We start from the raw sequence: 24273 nt of genomic DNA on the forward strand, positions 1-24273 counted from the left end.
CTATGAGAACGATATTGTGATCAAAGAGAAAAAGCAACCTAAATTACTACACAGTCACATAAGAAGAAAAATGTCGGTGAACGACCAAGTGACAAGACTAAGGAAAACAGGGGGGGGGGGGGGCATATACTGAAAGTGACAAGGAAATCTGCTAGGCACTGAATGCCAGTTTCCATGGAGTGTTCACTACCGAGCCTGAGCAGCTCCCATTGTTGGAAGACATTACCCTAGATGGAAGACTGTCATCATGGAAGACTATATCTGTCATCAGATATAGAGGTGACAGCAGGGGAGGTAATGAGACAGTTGACAACACTGGATGCAAATAGAGCGGTTGGACTAGACAAAGTATCACCGTGGAGAGGGGGAGAAAATAGTAGTAATAGTACTAGTAGAAACAGTTGATTGACAGTGAGAGGCGGGCCAGAAGAGCAGAGCTCAACCCCCGCAAGCACAACTAGGTGAATACACCTGCAGTAGTGGCTCCGAGAATTGACACTGTCCACTGATCTCACGAAGCACTGCCATTCCCGGGGGATTAGAGTGACCATCACGGTGAATTCAAGAGGTTCTTTAATAGCACAAATCTACGAAGATATCTGGATTAAGGTTTATCATGAGCTCTCCGTCGGAGCAGGTGGTGCGGTCATCAATAAGGGCGAGGATGGGGCTGTTCATCATGATCCAGGCGATGTCACAGCCGCAGGTCAAGGGATTGTCTGGAAAAAAAATGTAATTCCAGTTATCTGCAAAGCACGGATAACATAACAGACAGTTTGTAAACGTTGAATGACAGGGAGGAAGGGAATTATCAGTGGAAAAGGCCAAGTCATTACGACTATTTAGTACTGGGAAAGGGGTCAGGATAAGGCTTTGGGATGGGATGGAATGGTGCCCAACCACTTGGGCGGTCAGGGATTGAACGCTGACCTGCATGAAGCGTTATCCTATGTTAGCACTGAGAGTTGTGGATTTAATAAGCTTGTTGAAACGGTGGGTACTGGAAAGAGGCGGGAGTCTTCACTGACCTTGGAGATGCAGGCGAGCACCGAGCTCAAGCAACGGCTTCCACACCTCTTCCTTCAACTCCTCAAGCTCGTTGCTATCCAGGAACAAGTCGCCGCCGTTTGTGACACCTGATAATGTAACATAGTTCAATTACATTATATTCCATTCTTATATGAACAATGAGTTAGGTTCAGCGTTGCTCACCCAAATTCAAAATTTTGCTTGAAGTTTTTTGTAATTGTTTGAGGATCAAATAGGCTATCCAAGTTGCTAAAAATCACCAGTTAAGATAATCCAAATAATCTTTATCTCCTCAGTTCTTTCCATCCACTTAGAGCAAATACCTTAATGCATGACAATGATTAGCTTAAAATAAATTACTAGCAGACATAATTCGATATGATAATCCAATGGCACATTGATTTGGTTTGGTGTTGGGCTTAAGGTCTAATAACCTATGGAAGGTAATTAAAGTGAACCACAATTATTTACCGACCGAACAGCAAGGGCACTTTAGTCCTGAAAATTGTCCCCAGGACTAAATTAAACTTTCTGTCTATATTCACCGAGAAGCGGGTTATATCTCTCAGCGTATACAATATACCTCTGTAGTAGGTACAGCTAATAATAAAACATTATTGGAATAAAATAAACGAATAACATTACAGAAACTTGAAACGTTTGTGGGTGTTACTTGCAATTATCTGATAACTATTCTAAAAGTTGAGAGAATAGTTTAAAGTATGAAATACTCTTTTTTGTAAAATACAACTCATCTTTGACTGAAATAGCTCATCTAGGGACCGAGATGTGCACGTACAAAATACGGACTGAAAATGAAATATAATAGCCACCTTTTTCCATAATGAAAAAAATTAAAATGTGCAAATATCAGAAATAACAATTGAAGATTACAACACAGCCTAATCTATCCCAGTCCTAAGCTAACCAATCTATGCCTGTCCTGCCACATATAAATAATATGTTAGGCATAAAGATGCATATATTTTGCTGATATGTTAGAATTGATCAAGCATAGGTTAGGTTAGATCTAAGAATAGTGAGGTCAGGACCAAGATAGGTTAGACTAGGTGGATTCCTTCGTGTGCATTTTCATTTTCTTAAATCGGTCATAGGTGGGCTATGTTTTTCCCGTGACAATCCATACCATGTCATATACGTCTCGTTCGTTATATAGACCATTATTTTACTGGACGATATATTGGTATAACAAGAAAAAAAAAGCTTCTCACCTGTTATGGCGTTGGCAGCGACGTTTCTGATGTTGTTGTCAGAGAGATGAACCTCAGTAAAACGAGAAACAGTTGTGAACTGTATGGCTCCCTCTGGTACTGAAGACACCTCGTTACTATTCACACTCACTATTCTCAAGTAATGCAGTCCGGAGAAAGTCCCTGTGTGGAAAGATTAAGTATTATCTGAAGAAAAAAAAAAATGGAAAAATAACCGTAAGAAGGACTTTTAAAGAAAGCAGGTGAGATACAGCAGGGGTGGCATAGTGTAACGATTGTCATTTTAGAAGTATTTGTTTAGTTTTAATATTATTGCCATTGTGTTTGAAATGAAATGAGTTTAACTACTGATGTTAGCAGTTTGATTGTCCCAAAAATTATTTGATCTAGAAATCTGTTGATGGAGGTAATATGTCTATTTAATTTTGACTTCTCTAGAAGCAACACAAATGATCTTGAGCTCATATTCATTAGGGCGGATTTAGCTTGGCTTTATAACTTGAAAATGGTACATAAGGAGACACGAGTGGCTGAGCCAGAGCAGGAGAGAGAGGTCCAGGACATGAGTGGACGAGGTTGACGTCCTCGCTGTGGTGGAGACGAACACAAGAGCTAAGCACCATATAGAAATTGAATTGAGTAGTGTCTATGACCTGAGAAGTTTTCTCTACCATATGACGTCGCTACTTCTTAAGCAAATATAAAGAAATCCAACCTAATCTGGGCTAGCGTAACGTAACGAAACTTAACCTTACCCAACCAAACCTAACGTAACGTAAGCCAACCTAACTTAACCTTACCTAACCTAGCCTAACTTAACCTAAGCAAACCAAACCAAAATAAAAGATAAAATTATGTATTTAAAACTATGGTACAGAAGGTGTGAGACGTCACTATGACGTCACAATGTTATCCCAGTTTTGTGTTAAGACTTCACTGATGTAGCTCGGTGCGTCGTTTGTTGTGAGGTTCAACAGTGGGTGAGTCAAGAATGTTTCTATGTTCTGCATTTTTATATCTTGCCAGTAATGAAAATATATGACCCAGTGGGCACGATATCCAAGAGCAGCGCCAGTTCGCTTCGGAATCAACGTCATCAACGCCAATTTAACGTTGACGACGTTGATTCGACACCGAACTGACGCCGCTCCTGCATATTGTGTTGTGTTTGTTCATTGATTAGGAAAGATATTAATATTTTCATTACAAATGAGTGCGTGACATTTAATATTTTCCTCGTATATTGTATTTATTTCTGTGTTTATTTGACCCTTATACTGTGTCACACTTGTAACACAGTATAGGGCTCTACCCTCCCTGAACTTGTATTCGGGGAGGGAAGAGTATTCAGATCGAATATTCAAGTATTGAAGAATATTCAAAATATTCAGGATTTCTCTCCCCTTTTGGAATAAGTGAAAATTTCTCTTATAATACATTTCCTTTATTATTTCCCTTCGGTACTTTTGTTTCATTCTCCCTTCCAATTACGCCTTACTAGGCTGCCGTATGGGTGTGGTGGAGGCTGTTGGGTGTGGGTGTGGTGGAGGCTGTTGGGTGTGGGTGTGGTGGAGGCTGTTGGGTGTGGGTGTGGTGGAGGCTGTTGGGTGTGGGTGTGGTGGAGGCTGTTGGGTGTGGGTGTGATGGAGGCTGTTGGGTGTGGGTGTGGTGGAGGCTGTTGGGTGTGGGTGTGGTGGAGGCTGTTGGGTGTGGGAGTGGTGGAGGCTGTTGGGTGTGGGTGTTATAATTAAAAATTAAGCGTAACTACAATAATCCTATTGGCACGTAATTGGCATATCCTATTTATATACATTAAAGCTCATTCATATGAATGTCTAACCTACACTTGAAACTATCCAATGATCACTATTATGTTGGCCAGTAATTTGTTTCATAAGTCAACATACCATTTTCCAAACCAGTATTTACCAAGGTCATTTTTATTCTAAACTTATTAATTAACAACCGTTGTTTAGCTTTCTATTTTGAGTAGATAAACTTAAAACCTGATTTATATCCATTTTGTTAGACCGCTTCATCTATCTATATTATTCACTAATGTCGCTTATTATTTGTCTTTACAGACCTTGAGGTAAAATGCCTGTTAGAAATTTGAATAATTTTTTGGCTTGTGATTTCAAAGTTATTCTAGAGTCTATACACTAAAAGGAAAATGTATAGATGTATTTGCGGCGAGGTGGTGGCTGACAGGTACGGTCACCATGGCCTACTCTGCCAAAGCACAGGGGAATGGCACTCGAGGCACAGTGAAGTTAACGACATCATCAAGAGGAGCCTCACCACAGCTGGATGCCCAGCTGAAAGAGAGCCCCGTTACCTAACGCCCCGTAACTCTGTTGCTCTTATTGACCGCCCGGATGGTATCACTGTGAACGCCTGGAAGAATAACAAGCAGTTAGTATGGGACTACACGTGCGTATCAACCCTGGCTAACACCTACATTGACTTCAGTATTGCACAACCAGGTGACGCTGCCACTCACAGGGTATCAGCCAAATCCCGTAAGTGCAGAGAATTGGATCACCACTATAATTTTGTTCCCATTGCTTCTGAGGCACTCGGCGTCTGGGGTAAGAGTGCCACCAGTTTGTTGAAGGAACTGGGTTCTAGGCTCATTGAAACAACAAGAGACCCTAGAGCAACCAGCTTCCTTTTCCAGCGCCTCAGCGTGGCGATACAGAGGGGAAATGCGCACTGCACTGAGGGTTCCTGCCCGCCATCTGAGGAGCTGGAGGAACTCGACAACTTATGATAATCATCTTTGTACCCTATATGTAACTCATTTTTTGTAGTATGTTTAAACATTGTTTAAACTTTAAACAAAGTTTATATAAAACATACACACACACACACACACACACACACACACACACACACACACACACACACACACACACACACATACATATATATATATATATATATATATATATATATATATATATATATATATATATATATATATATATATGTATATGTATATATACAAAAATATACAGTAAAATGGGTAATACCTGGAAGTATCTCCAGCATGTTGACATCGTTGAGGTAGATTTCCTCCAGTAAGGGAGTTTCCCTGAAAGCTATGCTAGGAACCAGACCCAGCGAGTTGTTGGACAGGTCGAGGTACTTCAGACTGTCAGATATGAGAGCTGGGAATGTGGAGATGCTGTTGTCGCTAACGTCCAGGTCCACGAGGGCTGTAAATAACGAGAGCTCCCCCCAGGGAAACACTGCTATGTCGTTGCCTTCAAAATGCATAGATATTGCTGTGGAGGAACTGCCTGAGAGGGCACCGGTCTCCACCTCCGTCAGAGCTCCGCCCGTTATATAGAATTCTTGGAAAGTGATGTTGGCCAGGACACCACGGCGCAACACCATCACGTTCGGGTTGCTGTCTATCGTCAGGTTGCGGAAGTGTACAAACGGGAAGGGTGATCCTCATGATCGTCGCCAGCTGCTCCTCGCTCTCCACTTCGGAGCAATCCAGATCGATGACAAAATTGTCTTCGTCGTGGACAGTACAGGAGCAGGGACTGAGATCTGCGTCGTTAGGGCAGGGACGCGCCTGCGCCTCAACGTTCACTTGCAATTCATCACTGGCAAATCCACCTACGGCGTCACTGAAGTATCCACCAACTATGTGGTCAAAATAGCTTCTGGCGGCAGCATCACCCTCAGTATTGGTGACAGAGCTTCAGCACCAGCAAGAGAGAAGCTATGAGGGTGTGGACGAGCTCCATGTTTATGGCACCGGAGACGCGAGCGCTGAGACCACCATTAGACACACTGATAATGGCGTCCGTGATTATCACTCTTTATACTGATTGCAAATGTGCGCTCGTGTGTGTGTGTGTGTGTGTGTGTGTGTGTGTGTGTGTGTTTGTGTGTGTGTTAAGAGAGAAATATTTTAAATAATGAACATAATAATAATAAAATTAATATATTGCTAATCATAAACATCTGAATAATTATTATAATAAATTCATAATATGCAAATAATAATAATAATAATAATAATAATAATAATAATAATAATAATAATAATAATTATTATTATTATTATAATAATAATAATAATAATAATAATAATAATAATAATAATAATAATAATAATAATAGCAATAATAATAAAACAAAAATAATAAATGAGTTGGAGCCTCAGAAGGCCAGCTTCAATTGGATTCGAACCAGCACCCTGGGCACTTCCAAAGACACGCCCTAAACATCAGGGGGCCGAGTGTTGCACATCACGCACGCCAGAGAAGCACCTTCGTGGTGTTGGAGGACGGCTGAGGAACTCTCTTAAGACGTCTCAGATGCTGGAGCAGGAAGATGCTCGGTGGCTCTCTACTCTCCCACAGAGCCACACCATGAGGGAGAGTGAGCCACACCATGAGGTGAGGGAAGCTGGAAGGGAAAGGGCAGCGAATGGAGTGGGTATAGGACAGGGGAGTTGATGGAGGCAGGAAAAGGTAGGATTGTTGAGGAGGATTGTGAGAAGGGAGAGGGTTGTTAGTGGTGGTAGGAAAAGGTGTTGTAAGACTGTTTAAAAGGTTTGGTGATGGGAGAGTGAGGGGAGGGGGGGGGGGGAAGGGGAGTGGTTGAGAAGATTGTGGGATTAGGGAGAGGGGGAGGGAGGAGGGGAGAGTTGGAGCCTCGACCAGCTGTCTTAGATAAGGTTCTTGATGAACAACAGCACTAACGTGGTAATGAAGGCGGTGTTGGCATTCGTTAAGTGGTACTATTGCTCCTTGTTGGGATAACTGGTGGTAGTGTGTGGTGGTGGCTGGTGGTAGTGTGTGGTGGTGGCTGGTGGTAGTGTGTGGTGGTGGCTGGTGGTAGTGTGTGGTGGTGGCTGGTGGTAGAGTGTGGTGGTAGTGTGTGGTGGTGGCTGGTGGTAGTGTGTGGTGGTGGCTAGTGGTAGTGTGTGGTGGTGGCTGGTGGTAGTGTGTGGTGGTGGCTGGTGGTAGTGTGTGGTGGTGGCTGGTGGTAGTGTGTGGTAGTGGCTGGTGGTAGTGTGTGGTGGTGGCTGGTGGTAGTGTGTGGTGGTGGCTGGTGGTAGTGTGTGGTGGTGGCTGGTGGTAGTGTGTGGTGGTGGCTGGTGGTAGTGTGTGGTGGTGGCTGGTGGTAGTGTGTGGTGGTGGCTGGTGGTAGTGTGTGGTGGTGGCTGGTGGTAGTGTGTGGTGGTGGCTGGTGGTAGTGTGTGGTGGTGGCTGGTGGTAGTGTGTGGTGGTGGCTGGTGGTAGTGTGTGGTGGTGGCTGGTGGTAGTGTGTGGTGGTGGCTGGTGGTAGTGTGTGGTGGTGGCTGGTGGTAGTGTGTGGTGGTAGTGTGTGGTGGTGGCTGGTGGTAGTGTGTGGTGGTGGCTGGTGGTAGTGTGTGGTGGTAACTGGTGGTAGTGTGTGGTGGTGGCTGGTGGGAGTGAGAGGTGGTGGGTGGTAGTAGTGTGTGGTGGTGGCTGGTGGCAGTGTGTTGTGGAGACTGGTGGTAGTGTGTGGTGGTGGCTGGTGGTAGTGTGTGGTGGTGGCTGGTGGTAGTGTGTGGTGGTGGCTGGTGGCAGTGTGTTGTGGAGACTGGTGGTAGTGTGTGGTGGTGGCTGGTGGTAGTGTGTGGTGGTGGCTGGTGGTAGTGTGTGGTGGTGGCTGGTGGCAGTGTGTTGTGGTGACTGGTGGTAGTGTGTGGTGGTGGCTGGTGGCTGGTGGTACGTTGGTGGCTGGTGGCTGGTGGTACGTTGGTGGCTGGTAATTGCATGTGGTGGTGGCTAGTGGTAGTGTGTGGAGGTGCAGTCCCAGGAGCATACTTGGCTGTAATAATTGATCACATTCAGTCCTCTGGATAAAATCAAATATAATTAGGCTAGAAATGTAGTCTCACAAGTGTTAGCAGGAAATGAAGCATCTAAAGACTTCCCATCCCTGCAACTCTAATACGGGACATCCGTCCTGTACAAACTGAAGCACAAATGTGTCAACTAATAACAACTAACATCAAAGTTATCTAATAATTCTGAGGAGGACTATCAGTGTTAGTGAACTCAGACCCGTGTTTCACCCACCCACCCTGGAACTATGTCGGAAAAAAAACGACCTCCTGTAATAATTTTAGTTATAATATGCAGATTGTCGCTGCTGTTCTTGTACTAACCTATTAATCAATACTAACACAAATTAATATAATAACTCGTTCATAGAAAGCATTATTATAGTGGAATTTTCCCTTAAAACGTGGGATATATTATTGCCACGCCATTAAAATATCTAAATTTAATGCAAATCAATACCTTGTGGTCACCTGGGAATTAATCGTCAGCAACCAGTCGCCACGAGGAAACATGCGCCATAGCCACGAGGCCCGTACCTGACAGACTGCTCACGTGTCTTAATATCCAGACTGAAGTCTTCAGTCAGATAAGACTATCAGTTATTAAACTAATCTCATTCAGATTAATAAACTAACACTTAGTATAATTTTTCCTATTAATCGAAAATTCTCGATTGCTAGGCTAATATAATTAATTAACCGACCAAATTTTGTTGAGATATGACATTTGGGAGAATTTAAATCCATACAGTCCACTAAGCTATAGAAAGAAATAATAAATAACTCAATTATTTACCATAAATAAAATGGCATTAAATTAATCAATTAATTATATATTAAAATAAATTAATACATATCCTACGAGTCAGAATTCCCCACACTGTTTCTCCTTGTCTCATCCTCCCTCTTCTTGTCTTTCTCTGCCTCTCCTTGTCTCACCCTCTTTCTCCTTGTCTGACTCTGCCCCTCTTTGACTCGACCTGCCTCTCCTTTCTCTCTCTCTCTCTCTTCCTCTCCTTGCTCTCTGGGACAATTATTTATCCCGTCCCTTCATCTCAACGCCTATCCTGTCCTCAGATATCCCTTCCGAATGCTATATAGTCATACTGGTTTACTGATGGCTCCTTATAATGTTCTTCGTTCCTGTTCATCTTCACCTGTTACCGCCCGTGTTGTCGTCTGTGTTTGAAGGACACATGACCAAGTGTGGCGTCTTTATTAATTGTGTTCTTTGCTATGCTTTTGTGTCTGCATGCTATGGTGCGTATTATTTACTATGTGTGCCTGCAGCATCTAGCTGTTGGCTCTTGGACCCCTTCCTAACCGTCGGGTGTCTAATGTATTGACTCTCAATCTGATTTTGTAATTTTGTTTTGGCTCATTTGTTTCTGCCTCGACCAGGAATCGAATTCGGACCCTTTGGGTTAGCTGTGACTTCCGAACGTTGTTTGCTCGACTCCGAGGACCTGTTCTCGTGTGTGTTTGTCTATGTGTGTGTGTGTGTGTGTGTGTGTGTGTGTGTGTGTGTGTGTGTGTGTGTGTGTGTGTGTGTGTGTGTGTGTGTGTGTGTGTGTGTGTGTGTGTGTTTGTGACTATCTGCATCTGCATGACTGGGTGTGACTAATGGTGTTTGTGTATGCATTATTTTCACTTGTGTTGAGGCTCGAGATGACTTAGTTTGGTTTGTGTTTCACGACCTATCTTTCTCTCCTCGTCTGCTCCATCTAAGACTTTTTCCAAGAAGTTTTAAGTTACCGTTTGTGTCTGTCAGGTGGAGTCACTCATCAGAGAGAGTGTGTGTCACACAGGAAAGCGCGTCTGGCTGGATTAATCAGAAGGTGAGTTGGTAATCTTAGGTAAGGACCCGTAAGTGGATCTCCGTGAATACATTTTTATTTCAGGAATGATGTATCAAATGCAGCGAATCTTCGCTTTATGACTATTGCAGACACGAAAAAAAGGAATATAAATTACCAGAATTCAAAGCAGCAGTCTTGATGACTTTTCATCCAGAATTGGAGTAAAAATTTACGGTTAATCGTTAAGGCAGTTTCGATGCTTCAGAGATGGGTTGCATTTTGCTATTGTAAGCAAAACGCTTTTCAAGGAACAGAACACATCTTTAACCAGTTCTGAGAACACGGATTAGGTTGATTGGTCTGACAATCTTATTTGCAAAGCTTATTATCAATATTTCAGACGCCTTGTAATTTATTTTTTTACGGAAACACACAGGTAAAAAAACGAATGAATTGTAAACTCTATGACGACAGTGAGAGAAAAAAAACAAGTCAGAAACAATCTTACGTGGAAAACCATCCGTAATTCTTCTTTGCTTTTTCAATTTTTGGGAATTTTATTAAGATGTGTTTTCTTTGCAAACTTCATAATAATCTTTCACTTCGCCACTGGGTGACCTTGAGTTATTCTTGCGAGGCTCAGTCTGACCAACACTCACGATACTAATACAAACAAGAGTGAGAGAAGATATGATCGAAACATTCAAGATTATCATTATGACTGACGGAGCAGACAAAACATTCAAAAGCCGTATGAGCAGAAATAGAATTCATGGGTGGAAGCCAGACATAGGATGAGAGGAAGTACCACACTGTTAAGAACAAATAGTACGCAGATCCAGAAAATGGGGACCTAGCAGCTGAAGCTAGAATTTTGGCAGCCTAAAATGGCTAGCACAACTAAGAGAATTCTATCACAAGATCTTCAGGTATTATACCCCCATGCATGGATAACGCAGCAATACTTGGCATTCACAAATAAAATAATGACAAAAATAATAAATAACTAATCATTTCCTTGTTAGAAAATAAAAAAAATAAATCAGAAAACGTGTCTGAGTGGCGAGCTTAGCCATCCAACGCCCAGCTGGAAAATCTGGTTACATTACAAATAGTCGTAACTCAGGCAGCCGCTCTACAGATTTACACCCTTCCCTGCAACTCCCTCTCCTCTTAATATTTAGTGGCCGTAATATTAACTCGTAAACTTACAATATAAAAGTGAGAATTTATGAAGGAATATAGCCTCGCCTGACGTCAGGAGAGCTGCCCTGGTAAATTACCAGTGATAGTTTGAGAATGACAGGCTCTTAATGTGCGTTGTAAACCCCGCTTCTGGACGGATGTGTATAATGAAAACACACACGCTCAGTCTGTGTAGTTGTTTGTAGATGTTTATACGCATACTTAGGACTACTTTTATTATGCAGTATTCAAAGCTCATTGCTATTATATCCAGAACTCCTTCTATCTTTGTAAAATAAAATATCCGTCTGTATGTCTGTGTGTTCGTACAGAGTATTAAGACCAGACGCTTGGGGCTAGCCTCCCCCAACATTCCAACCTGAAATATGGATGGTACGGGAATTACAGAGCCGAGGAGAGGGAATGTACTCCTGGACGGAGGACCTGGCACCAGCAAGAATGACAGAGGGCGGAAGGGTCCTACCATCAAAGGTAATCTTCACAACCCGAAGGGGCTGACGGCGACGACCACGAGGGGGACGAGTAAACGTGTCTACCTGGAGGACAGAATGGCCCTGGGTCTCAAGGATATGCCGAATATCATCGTGGCAGTCCTGTAGATTCCGAACACCGGTTGCAACATGGGGCGGGAGGAGAATAGTGCCAACACTGGCATTCAACCGAGCGTTCTTGGAGAGCCGAACAGGGATCTCGCTAAGGCAGGATAAGGAGTCCAAGCGGGAAGCTGCATCCTGAGAAGGAGCAGCAACGACACGTGTACTGAGACGGGTGGGATTGAAGGTAATAGAGGCATCCACGGGATCAACAAGGTGCCTATGAAGGGAGAAATCGTCAAGAGGTGCAGAATCAAGTGAGAGGAGATCAAAGTATTTGTCCCACGAAGCGGGACCAAACAAGGCTTGCCACGCATCAGTATGGGAAGGAATCGAGCGAGTGCGGCCGTGTCGAGGACGGCGTTAAGAACCCCCAGAAAGAGAGGGGTTAAAAGGCGCAGTAGTCACAACGAGAGACTGAGCCGTGCCAGGGGATAAGATAGTCACCACTGGGGGCTTGGGGTTCGACCCAACCACAGAGGAGGGAGGGGAGCCGAGGGGAGTAGTCAAGAGGGTCAGAGGAGGAGCAAGGTCGGGGCCCAATGCAGCGGATGCTACAGAGCCCGGTCTTCCAACACAGACCGACTCAAGGGCTTGGTCGCCCACCCTACGAGCCTGAGAAGGTAAAAGAGGAACAGAATTCGACATTAAAGAGTACGAAAGAAAAACATTCATTCACAATGTGCCCCACACCCACCATGGAGCCACAATTAGAGGCAGGACACCCAACAAGAAGCTATCGCCGATCTTACCGGGGACTCTTAGGGGTGCGTCGTGAGTACACGTCCCACAAACGCCACCTTAAGAACCATAAGTCCGTCGAGATCGGGTTCAGTGACGAAAGGAGGATTGACAATAAAAGGTTCCCCTCGCTCGTCAGGTACTACAGTTCTACGGGTGCAAGAGTATGCCTCCTCAAACACCCGGGCGTCAAAATAGTAGAAGTCCAAAGGAATAACCAAAACAAGCAAAAGGTCGGCAGGAAACGGCAAGCAGACAGGAGAAGAGGGGGGAGAAAAACGAAACAGAAGGAAAAGGAAAAGTCGATCAGCACAATTAGAGAGGACAGCAGCAGGAGCACAAGGCCACAAAAGGACAGAGGACTGTCCCAAGGGGCATCACACTCCGGCAGGCGCCCACAATGCCCACCTCACGGCAACAACAAACTGAACAGGGAGGACGGGACAGACTCATTAAGATGGTCATAACTCACCTCATCTTCTAAGGACAAAACACACCGAAAATCCAAGCCAAAAATCATAAAAGTGTAATTTATCAATGATAAAATTTTGGACGAATATTGTGGGATCGTACTCACGTCTTTGACCTTTTCTGAATATTTTCTCACAACGAGTAAATTCGAAATTGTAGTGAACATGTACAATATTTGTCTTACATTTCCAAACTAAATTAATATACTAATCAAACATCTTTAATTATATGTCAGTTGCCTTAAAAGGCGTCATACAGCTATATATATATATATAATGTATTTTTCTGATAGTTACTTCCTATATGCTATAAGAGCTCAGTATTTGTCAAATGTTATATATAAAAAAAATAACAATAATGTATCAATGTTAAATATTCGTGGCCTATAAATATTTTCATAGGGGTTTATACTAAATCAAACAAAAAACTTAACCAAAAAATCACATAATTATAAAAAAATGAGCCACCTACACAACTATGTAAATCTAGATTTGCACAACTATGCAAATTGTTATGCGTAACTGAACTATACATACAAAAGATAATATAAACTACTTACTAATGAAAATATATGAGAAATCCCACTGGCGCTCCCAGGAGCTATGTAATTTTCTCACTGATACACACACACACATTATAAATATTATATATATATATATATATATATATATATATATATATATATATATATATATATATATATATATATATATATATATATATATATATATATATATATATATATATATAATCACTTTAGCGTGTTTAATCTGTGTGAATGTATACATATCATATCAATATTTATCGAAATTTATCATATCAATTTCATATCGAAACCTACATATCAAACAAAGTACCAATTCACTTATGCTGACATAAAATATTTGAGCTTACCTTGGCACAAATATGATTTCCAAAACATGTAGCTTTTTCAGCTCAACATAAAAAAGTTTTTAATTTCTGATCATTCAAATATATTTCACACCCTTTTGCAATAACCATAACCCCGCCCCCCCCGTTAAAAATACGTTATCCTCGTTCGTTATTTTTTGTTTTCGTACATAATGATGACTATCGAACGATATTAACGAGGTACGAAGAGTGATTAGATGCAATCTGCTTCTCTTTCAAAGCCAAAAGTTGTAATGATATTTTAACATGATGCTTTGCGAGTTTGTGCAATTGTAAACGTGAATCTGGAAACATTAATGATTTATTTGCCTCGCTGTAAATGACAGCCATGGCAAACTGGTGACAGTCAAGGTTACCTCACAGTCAGCATCCACTTCCCAGTCAACTCCAACTAAATGAAATGCAAAACAATCCGCTTCCAATCAACTTCAGCTGCATAGTAAGTTGGGAGAAGGTGGAGGATCAAGAGGGGGAAAAGGAGAGGGAAAAGACGGCAATAAAGGGAAAGTGATGAGGGGGAGGATAATGAAAGAAAATAGAATGGGTTGTGCGAGAAGAGGGAGAGGCATGAGAAGCTTCATAAGTAGGTTGGGAGTGGGAGAACAGAGGAAGAGAGTGGGATGGGGAGAAGAGAAAGAAGGGACAGAGGATGAAAGTAACAAGAGAAGTGCAGATTGAAGAGAGTAACAGTTTGTATTTCAGAGCGGCTGCACAACGCTACGTCCCCCTCACCTGCATGGTCTAATATGGATGGTTATTATTAACTTCTTTACTGACAAAAATTAACTACAATTTTGCCTACTCTGAGTAATTCAATTAGGTGTTATTAGAGTGAGGATGATGCTGGTATTCACTGTCACACAGGACAGAGGGCCATACACAGGACAATAAGTCTAAACTATAGGCTGAAGCACACACACACACATTATATATTATATACATATATATATATATATATATATATATATATATATATATATATATATATATATATATATATGCAGAATAACCACATATGAAAAATAGAAAATGCTATTTGCTAAATAGAAAAAGCATTCTCTATTTTTCATATGTGGTTATTCTGCATACTTGGATCAGTGTTTTTGTGATCATTGTTGCATATATTATATATATATGTATATATATATATATATATATATATATATATATATATATATATATATATATATATATATATATATATATATATATATATATAATGTATGTATATTTATGCATGTATATTTATGCATGTATATATATATATATATATATATATATATATATATATATATATATATATATATATATATATATATATATATATATATATATATATATATATATATATATTAGTGTTTTCAATCACTACATTAGGCAGTATACATGTTTCAATTTACGAATTTTTAAATCCAATTTTCTACTGTGCATTGACACACAAGGGGCGTGGATGAGTTCATAAGAGATGCAGCTTAAAAATATAATAAACACAATTGTTCTTCATTCTTTAAAGGGGACAAACAACTTTATGATAAATTGTTAGGTACAGTACAATTTATCCAAATCTTTTGGACAGCACATCAGATTCAATTATATAGTTACACTGTTGGTTGTACAATAGATTAGGTCTAAATTAGATTACGGTTTCAGTTTCAACAATATAGTGTTCAAGTGAATGTCTTAAAGGTTTGTCACAAAGTTTACAAGCTAACTATTCTGGTCCATCTAATTATCCAAAGCTTCCTAGCATTACGTAAGTAATGATGAACAATGATATGTTTACTCACTATAATGTTGGTGCTGAATGTACAAAATGATAACAAACTGAAAAACAAAATAAAACAACATATTTTTAGTCGGAAATAGTATAATTTTGTAACGAAATTTAGTCCATTTAATTACCCAATGTCACAACAGTGTCGCTTGGAGCGTCGACTTCCTGTGGCGTCACCTGCCATATAGTTTCATCTCATTTCGTTATAAAGTTATATTATTTCAGAGTAAACATATATATTTTTTCATGTTCTACATTCAGCACCAACATTATAATGAGTAAAAATATCACAACTCTTCATTACATAGGTAATGCTAGGAAGCTTTGGGTAATTAGACAAACCGCATCACATTGCCTGCTCCGATTACTGTGCTGACCATACAAATACCTATAATTACAAAAGTTGTGATAGCTTTGAATTCTACAGCTTTCAGGTCTTTTGGACATTTTTTAATTATTCTAAATTTGAAGTAATTTCTTTAATTTGTATGTTTATAACAATTGCATTTCATAATCTTTAGTCATAATCAGTGTGTTCTTTCCTGCAAGACTCATTGTTCAATGGATCTACAAAGTAAGGTTTTCCATATCCAACATGGGATGGAATCCACACAAATTTTATACAAATGAATGAAGTCCCAGATGGAATCGCCCCTTGGATACTAAAGGAAGGAGCAGAAGAACTATGCCTGCCACTCTCCATGGCAGGTTTCTCCATCTCCATGGTTTCTGATATATGTAAATGATCTCCCAGAGGGTATATACTTATTCCTCTCAATGTTTGCTGACTACGCCAAAATTATGAGAAGGATTAAGACAGAGGAGGACAGCTTGAGGCTTCAAGAAGACCTGCACAAGCTGCAGGAATGGTCAAACAAATGGTTGTTAGAGTTTAACCCAAGCAAACGTAATGTAATGAAGATAGGTGTTGGGAGCAGTAGACCAGATACAAGGTACCATTTGGGAGATGAAATACTTCAAAAGTCAGAGAGAAAGACCTGGGGAGGTTGATATCACGCCAGACCTGTCATCTGAAGCCCATATCAAGAGGATAACATCAGCGGCATATGCAAGGTTGCCTAACATAAGAATGGCCTTTAGAAACTTGTTTAAGGAATCTTTCAGAACTTTGTATGCCATCTATGACCGACCAATCCTGGAGTATGCGGCTCCAGCATGGAGTCCATATCTAGTCAAGTATTAGACTAAACTGGAAAAGGTTCAAAGGTTTGCCACTGTCATGATCTCGTGAACCCAGCATCGCTGGCCAACCAGAGCCTGGCCTATTTCAATCAAGAGTCTAGGGGACTTAATAAAAAAGGCTGGTTACAACAACGCCAGTTTACTGGGACATATAAATAGGTCACCGTAAAACTATCATGTATACATTACTGATACACACTAAAGCTGATGCTTTCATCAGAAAGAAGAGAGCTTCAATACACGGTTCAGCTAGTCACATAAATCAGTTATCACTCAACTGTTAAGTCAACTAGCAATTCAGCTATCCATTTAGTGTCATAACCAGCTATCAAATTAGTTAACCTACACATCAGTTAGCAACTCAGTAACGAATCAATAATGAATCAGCTATCATATCAGTAACGGCTTACACATAGGTGTAGCTGACACCAGGCTCCAACCCGGCGCAGTGGTACACTATCCTATATAACCGTTGGAAAGAGTGACACTTAAAGGTGGGCAAAGGAATCAGTCACATTCTGTAACCACACAACAATACTCTATAATCCTTATGTACCCACAATCACCTACCATCTGACCTACTGATGACTCGGTTATCCTGATCCATATAGCATTACTCTCGGACACTCAACATTAAAATATAAATGCGCAATATAATATACAACCAGAAGACTAGACGTATGACGTCTGCCTCTCTTGGGAATCTGGGGCCAGATTCACGAAAGCACTTACGAACCTGTCTATCTTTTCTTAATCTTTGGCGGCTTTGTTTCCAATTAATAAACAGTTAATGAGCTCTGAAGCACCAGGAGGATGTTTATAACAATACCAACAGTTAATTGGCAAGTTTTCATGTTTGTAAACTGTTTAAGAAATGTCACCAAAACCGTCAAAGATTGGGGAAAGATTTACACGTTCGTAAGTACTTGCGTAAGTGCTTTCGTGAATCTGGCCCCAGGGGAGTAGTGACTTGCCAGCGGCCTGGACGGCCGAGAATGACTGTGTCGCCAACACGGCAAGTCTCTCCACCCTTCGTCCCACGAATAACAGAACAACAAAGTGGGCATACTTACAACAAGTCCATATAGATATACATAATAAAATATAACATATATACAAAACTTCAAGGTTCTTAAGCATATACGTCAATATGTGTGAACACATTAGGAAGTCATTTTTATGTACAGTTGGTACACTTGCTGGAGACGTTGGTACACTTGCTAATGGTCGGGGGGAAGGGGGGATAATGGAGGAGTTCCAGTAGTTACGCGGTCACCGGTTGTTATGACTTATTCACCATATATACATACCTTAAATATATATGTGTGAATGAACCTGAACTTATGTTATTCTGTACAATAATATTTATACAGGAGTAAGTTAACGAAAAATAAGTGACTGTGCTTATGACCTCCACATACACTAACACCAATATTTACATGACGTATGTGGGGTCATAACAGCCACCAGACTAGTACCCGAACTGAGGGGTATGAGCTACGAGGAGAGACTACGGGAATTAAACCTCACGTTACTGGGAGCCAGAAGAGTTAGAGGGGACATAATCACTACATACAAGATTCTCAGAGGAATTGATAGGGGTAGATCAAGACAGACTATTTAACACAAGGGGCACACGCACTAGGGGGACACAGGTGGAAATTGAGTGCCCAAATGAGCCATAGAGACGTTAGAAAGAATTTTTTCATTATCAGACTAGTTAATATATGAAATGCATTAGGCAGTGATGTGGTGGGGGCAGACTTCACACGCAGTTTCAAATGCAGATTTCATAAATCCCAATAGCCTCACTAACCTATAGACCAGTTGATTGACAGTTGACAGGTGGGACCAAAGAGCCAAAGTTCCACCCACGCAAGCACAACTAGGTCAGTATACACACACAATCTCAATCTTATTTTTTTTAACTTTGAATAGGTTTTATTGGAATAGTGCTAAGGTTTCTAATGAGAGCTGGTTTCCAACATTAGCTCATTTGAACTGAGACAATGAAAACTCATTTACCTGTTGAGCTTATTATTAGTCTACATTAGGAATATACATTGTTTAGTGTTTAGTTGCAGTCATGTTAATATTTGGATAAAGCAGGAGCGAGCTGTGTATCAGAGCCTTGATACGGTCGATTGACTTGATTTCATGAGTCTTTACTTGTTCAGAGAACAGTTTTCCTTTGCGAATCAGTCTAGGAATGAATGATCGCTGATGGAGTATTATTCTCGGAAAAGGCATAACCAGTAGAAGGTTGCTAGGTGACTGAGCGCCTTTTCTTGTGATTGGCACCGTCTTGCTGTCCCCGAGGGTCGGCCAGGTGGGGGAATCTTTGAGAACTTTGGCCTTATACTTAACAGTAAGACCAGCTGATCAGTCAGTCCAGACAAAGTTGTTCAAGACTGTAGATGAGTCTTCAAGCGTGGTTTTCCAAAATGGCAGCATAACTTCTAAAGAAAAACAAAATATCAACTATAATGAGTAATTAGCCACCAACCTCGTCTAGGAAATGAGGAAAACGTTCTTAAAACACTGAGGCAACACAAGAAAATAATTGGAGGAAATTATGGTCGACAGCCATCAGTTTTGCAGGTGAAATGACGACACTGGAACGCGGAGGATCCAGACGCCTGGTGATCAGTGGTCAATGAAGGTCATTTATGGTAATGGGGAGAGGAAGGTCAGGATGGATGTGGCGGTCACTCTGACCATAAAGTGGGCTCAGACAGAGAGAGAAGAGGTCTGGAACACAATGAAGGGGATTACGACAGATTGCGAAGCGGATTGAGACAGTGTATAGTGCTGAGACTGATGAAGAAGACTGAACCAGGCAATGAAGAAGGCTGAGACACTGAAGAAGATTTACACACAATGAAGAAGATTGAGACATACAGTGAAGAACACTGAGACAGACAGTTCATAGTGCAATTTTGTCGGGGACAGGAATATATATATATATATGTCGTACCTAGTAGCCAGAACTCACTTTTTGGCCTACTATTCAAGGCCCGATTTGCCTAATAAGCCAAGTTTTCATGAATTAATTGTTTTTCGACTACCTAACCTACCTAACCTAACCTAACCTAACTTTTTCGGCTACCTAACCAAACCTAACCTATAAAGATAGGTTAGGTTAGGTTAGGTAGGGTTGGTTAGGTTCGGTCATATATCTACGTTAATTTTAACTCCAATAAAAAAAAATTGACCTCATTCATAATGAAATGGGTAGCTTTATCATTTCATAAGAAAAAAATTAGAAAAAATATATTAATTCAGGAAAACTTGGCTTATTAGGCAAATCGGGCCTTGAATAGTAGGCCAAAAAGTGAGTTCTGGCTACTAGGTACGACATATATATATATATATATATATATATATATATATATATATATATATATATATATATATATATGTATATATATATATATATATATATATATATATATATATATATATATATATATATATATATATATATATATATATATATATATATGTCGTACCTAGTAGCCAGAACGCACTTCTCAGCCTACTATGCAAGGCCCAATTTGCCTAATAAGCCAAGTTTTCATGAATTATTTGTTTTTCGACTACCTAACCTACCTAACCTAACCTAACCTAACCTAACTTTTTCGGCTACCTAACCTAACCTAACCTATAAAGATAGGTTAGGCTAGGTTAGGTAGGGTTGGTTAGGTTCGGTTATATATCTACGTTAATTTTAACTCCAATAAAAAAAAATTTACCTCATACATAATGAAATAGGTAGCTTTATCATTTCATAAGAAAAAAATTAAAGAAAATATATTAATTCAAGAAAACTTGGCTTATTAGGCAAATCGGGCCTTGCATAGTAGGCTGAGAAGTGCGTTCTGGCTACTAGGTACGACATATATATATATATATATATATATATATATATATATATATATATATATATATATATATATATATATATATTATATTGTGTCTAATATTTGGTAAGCCAATCCAACACAAATGAGAAGAAAAGAATGTGGCGAGGCTTCGGACCCGTCCTGACCCTCCCATAAAGCGGTATCACTGGTCAAGGGTCCACTGGGGTCCGGCCCAAACGTCGTCACTTTGAGAAAATGTTTCGGGTCACGTTATTCACGGGGCTTATTCTCTGCGTTTTAAACTTTTAATAATTTTGAATAATAAGGTTAAGAGACGAACGACTACAAAATTGCAGGTTAGACTAGGGTGAAGGGACGAACGCAGGCTGACAGGTTAGACTAGGGTGAAGTAACGAATGCAGGCTGACAGGTTAGACTAGGGTGAAGTAACGAATGCAGGCTGACAGGTTAGACTAGGGTGAAGTAACGAATGCAGGCTGACAGGTTAGACTAGGGTGAAGGAACGAATGCAGGCTGACAGGTTAGACTAGGGTGAAGTAACGAATGCAGGCTGACAGGTTAGACTAGGGTGAAGTAACGAATGCAGGCTGACAGGTTAGACTAGGGTGAAGTAACGAATGCAGGCTGACAGGTTAGACTGGGGTGAAGGAACGAATGCAGGCTGACAGGTTAGACTAGGGTGAAGTAACGAATGCAGGCTGACAGGTTAGACTAGGGTGAAGGAACGAATGCAGGCTGACAGGTTAGACTAGGGTGAAGTAACGAATGCAGGCTGACAGGTTAGACTAGGGTGAAGTAACGAATGCAGGCTGACAGGTTAGACTAGGGTGAAGTAACGAATGCAGGCTGACAGGTTAGACTAGGGTGAAGGAACGAATGCAGGCTGACAGGTTAGACTAGGGTGAAGTAACGAATGCAGGCTGACAGGTTAGACTAGGGTGGGTGAAGTAACGAATGCAGGCTGACAGGTTAGACTAGGGGAAAAGGAACGACTTTATTGCTGATGGGTTAGGTTAGGGTGAAGCCCCTCATAACTCAGCAGGTTAAGCTAAGGGGTCAATCCAACTCAAGTGACAATAAAAAAATGATCGTTTAATGTGCTCCTTTAAAGACAATCAAGTGAGCGTTTAAAGAAAACGATAAGTTTTCTGTATGGAAATTGCGTTGCGTTGAGGTGCGTGGCCCCGAGGGTCGGGGTTGACAAGCAACGGAAAGTGAAGAGAGATAAAAAATAGTTTTGAAGGAAGCCATTTTGCAGGAATAATTATGTCCAGAGAGGCTGTTACAAGCCTCTGGAAATTTAATAGGAAGATGAACTTAATAAGCAGTGGAACTAAATAAGCAGGGGAAAGTTAATGAGTAGAGCTACACAATAAACAGGATCTTAACACCCAGAGGAACTTAATTAGTTCAGGAAATTGTCAGAGGAAGTTAATAGACAAATAAAATGAAAAAATAATGAAAATAATAATAGTAGTAGTAATAATAATAATAATTATAATAAATATATACAGTATAATGTCAATGCTGCTGATGACACGACTAATGGAAATTGTCATTAGCAAAGTCGGGTAAATGAACCCCCGCTCTGCTCACTAAAATAAATAAATAACTAAATAAACATGAAAAAGAATCCCGCAGGGTGCATATATAAGGCTCTATTTACCCAGAGAGCAGCCACCGCCGCCAGGTCATCCGACCTTCTTTGTCCCCCCAGTCTTAAGGTTTTCTGGTCTCGGGAAGATCTACTACAGTCACTTGTTTCTGGAGGCTCCCGGCTGACCCTTTTACCAGCCTAGACACCGCTTGCAATAATCGCCACTATGCACAATAACGCTTGGTTTATGGTAATTAAATGCTTTGGAGGGAAGTGCTCTTGAGATGAATATATCGCCATTTGTGTCTGAAATATATGTATGTGTTATGTGGTATGATATATGAGCAGTTTGTTAGTGTGTGCGTTGGTCCTTCCAAGATGTTCATGGGTGTAAGGTGTTGATATATGACTGATGCCGTTCTTAACTAACGGAACTTGGCACTTGTAGGAAGTCAGATATTATATATATATATATATATATATATATATATATATATATATATATATATATATATATATATAAATATATATATATATATATATATATATATATATATATATATATATATATATATATATATATATATATATATATATGTTGTACCTAGTAGCCAGAACGCAGTTGTTCTTGGTCTACTATGCAAGGCCCGATTTGCGTAATAAGTCAAGTTTTCCAGAATATCAATATTTTTATTATTTTTTTTTATGAAATGATAAAGCTCTTCATTTCATTATGCATGAGTTATTTTTTTTTAATTTTAGCTAAAATTAACGTAGATATATGACCGAACCTAACCAACCTTACCTAACCTAACCTAACCTAACCTAACCTAAACTAACATAACTAAATACATAATTTATGTTTTTAATATAATATAATAATAATATTTAAAATAAACCAATAGGAAACAACTTATTGAAATTAAAAAAATCCCTCGGCCTATTTGGCAAATCAGGCCTTGCATAGTTGGCCGAGAAGTGCGTTCTGGGTGCTAGGTACTACATATATATATATATATATATATATATATATATATATATATATATATACTTTAAGGGTTAATTCTAATATATTTTTTATATTCTATAGATCTATAGAGCACAGCAATTTATTCCCAATTTATTTATACCTCACACACACACACACACACGGGACGGCCCTTAGGACTACAACCCCTGAGCGCTGTTCACTCAGCCGCGAGGCCCTTGTTCATTTTTGTGTGTACTCATCAACAAATAGGTGAGTACACACACACAGTTTGTTGATGAACAGTTGAGAGGCGGGACCGAAGAGGCAAAGCTCAAGCAAGCCCAACAAGGTTGGGCTTGCAACACACACAGGAAAGAAGACCCGGATCAACCGGCACTAGTGGAGACAAATATTTTCAAAGTCGTAACAGCTGCAGTGTTTCCCATCGGACACCGTATTGTGAGCAAGGAACGAGACCGAAGAGAGGGAGGTGGAATAGCTCGGTTAATAAAAGAGTAATGGGTTTCCTAAAGAATTTGTAAGTTCCATGCATACATACACAATGACGTGGCCTACATTACAGAGATTACAACAGCAGGAAACTTATGGGCTATTCATGCCCATGCCACCTCTCTGGTGACTTAATCTTCATCAGTCAATCAGCAGGAAACCTGAGGGTTGTGGTGGCAGTCAAGACAACCTCCTAGCAGGTAAGTGAAGGCCAACTCAAGAATTTAAAGATAACAACAATGTAGAAATAATCGTAACTCCATGAATGACAGGCCCGTAAGTATGAAAGCAAAGATCTTAGTCATGGGGGATTTCAACTGCCCTTGAAATTGAAAGATAAGAGAGAAAGTATAATGAGAACGGAGAGGTTTGGCGAATTTAAGGTGAAATTGAAAATTAAAATTGAATGAAGGTTATTGAGTCATAATACACACAATGGAATGAGGTAGCTCAAGATAATCTCACCCTGTTCAGTACAACGTATTCATATATATATTTACACATATC

At 40.3% G+C, this 24273-nt stretch overlaps 1 protein-coding gene across 1 annotated transcript in view; it reads right to left on the reverse strand.

Annotated features, from left to right (window-relative positions):
• Positions 1-556: 556 nt before the first annotated feature.
• The window catches only part of LOC123762612 (oplophorus-luciferin 2-monooxygenase non-catalytic subunit), a 42243-nt gene continuing 18526 nt past the window's right edge, over positions 557-24273 (reverse strand). Inside the window, 5 exon segments of the mRNA XM_045749223.2 lie at positions 557-719; positions 1029-1136; positions 2262-2423; positions 5297-5720; positions 5722-5977. Of these exon segments, the coding sequence (XP_045605179.2) occupies positions 574-719; positions 1029-1136; positions 2262-2423; positions 5297-5720; positions 5722-5977 (1096 nt within the window). The 3' untranslated portion in view covers positions 557-573.

Source organism: Procambarus clarkii, chromosome 27 (assembly GCF_040958095.1).
Source record: "Procambarus clarkii isolate CNS0578487 chromosome 27, FALCON_Pclarkii_2.0, whole genome shotgun sequence".
In the NCBI taxonomy this organism is placed as follows: domain Eukaryota; kingdom Metazoa; phylum Arthropoda; class Malacostraca; order Decapoda; family Cambaridae; genus Procambarus; species Procambarus clarkii.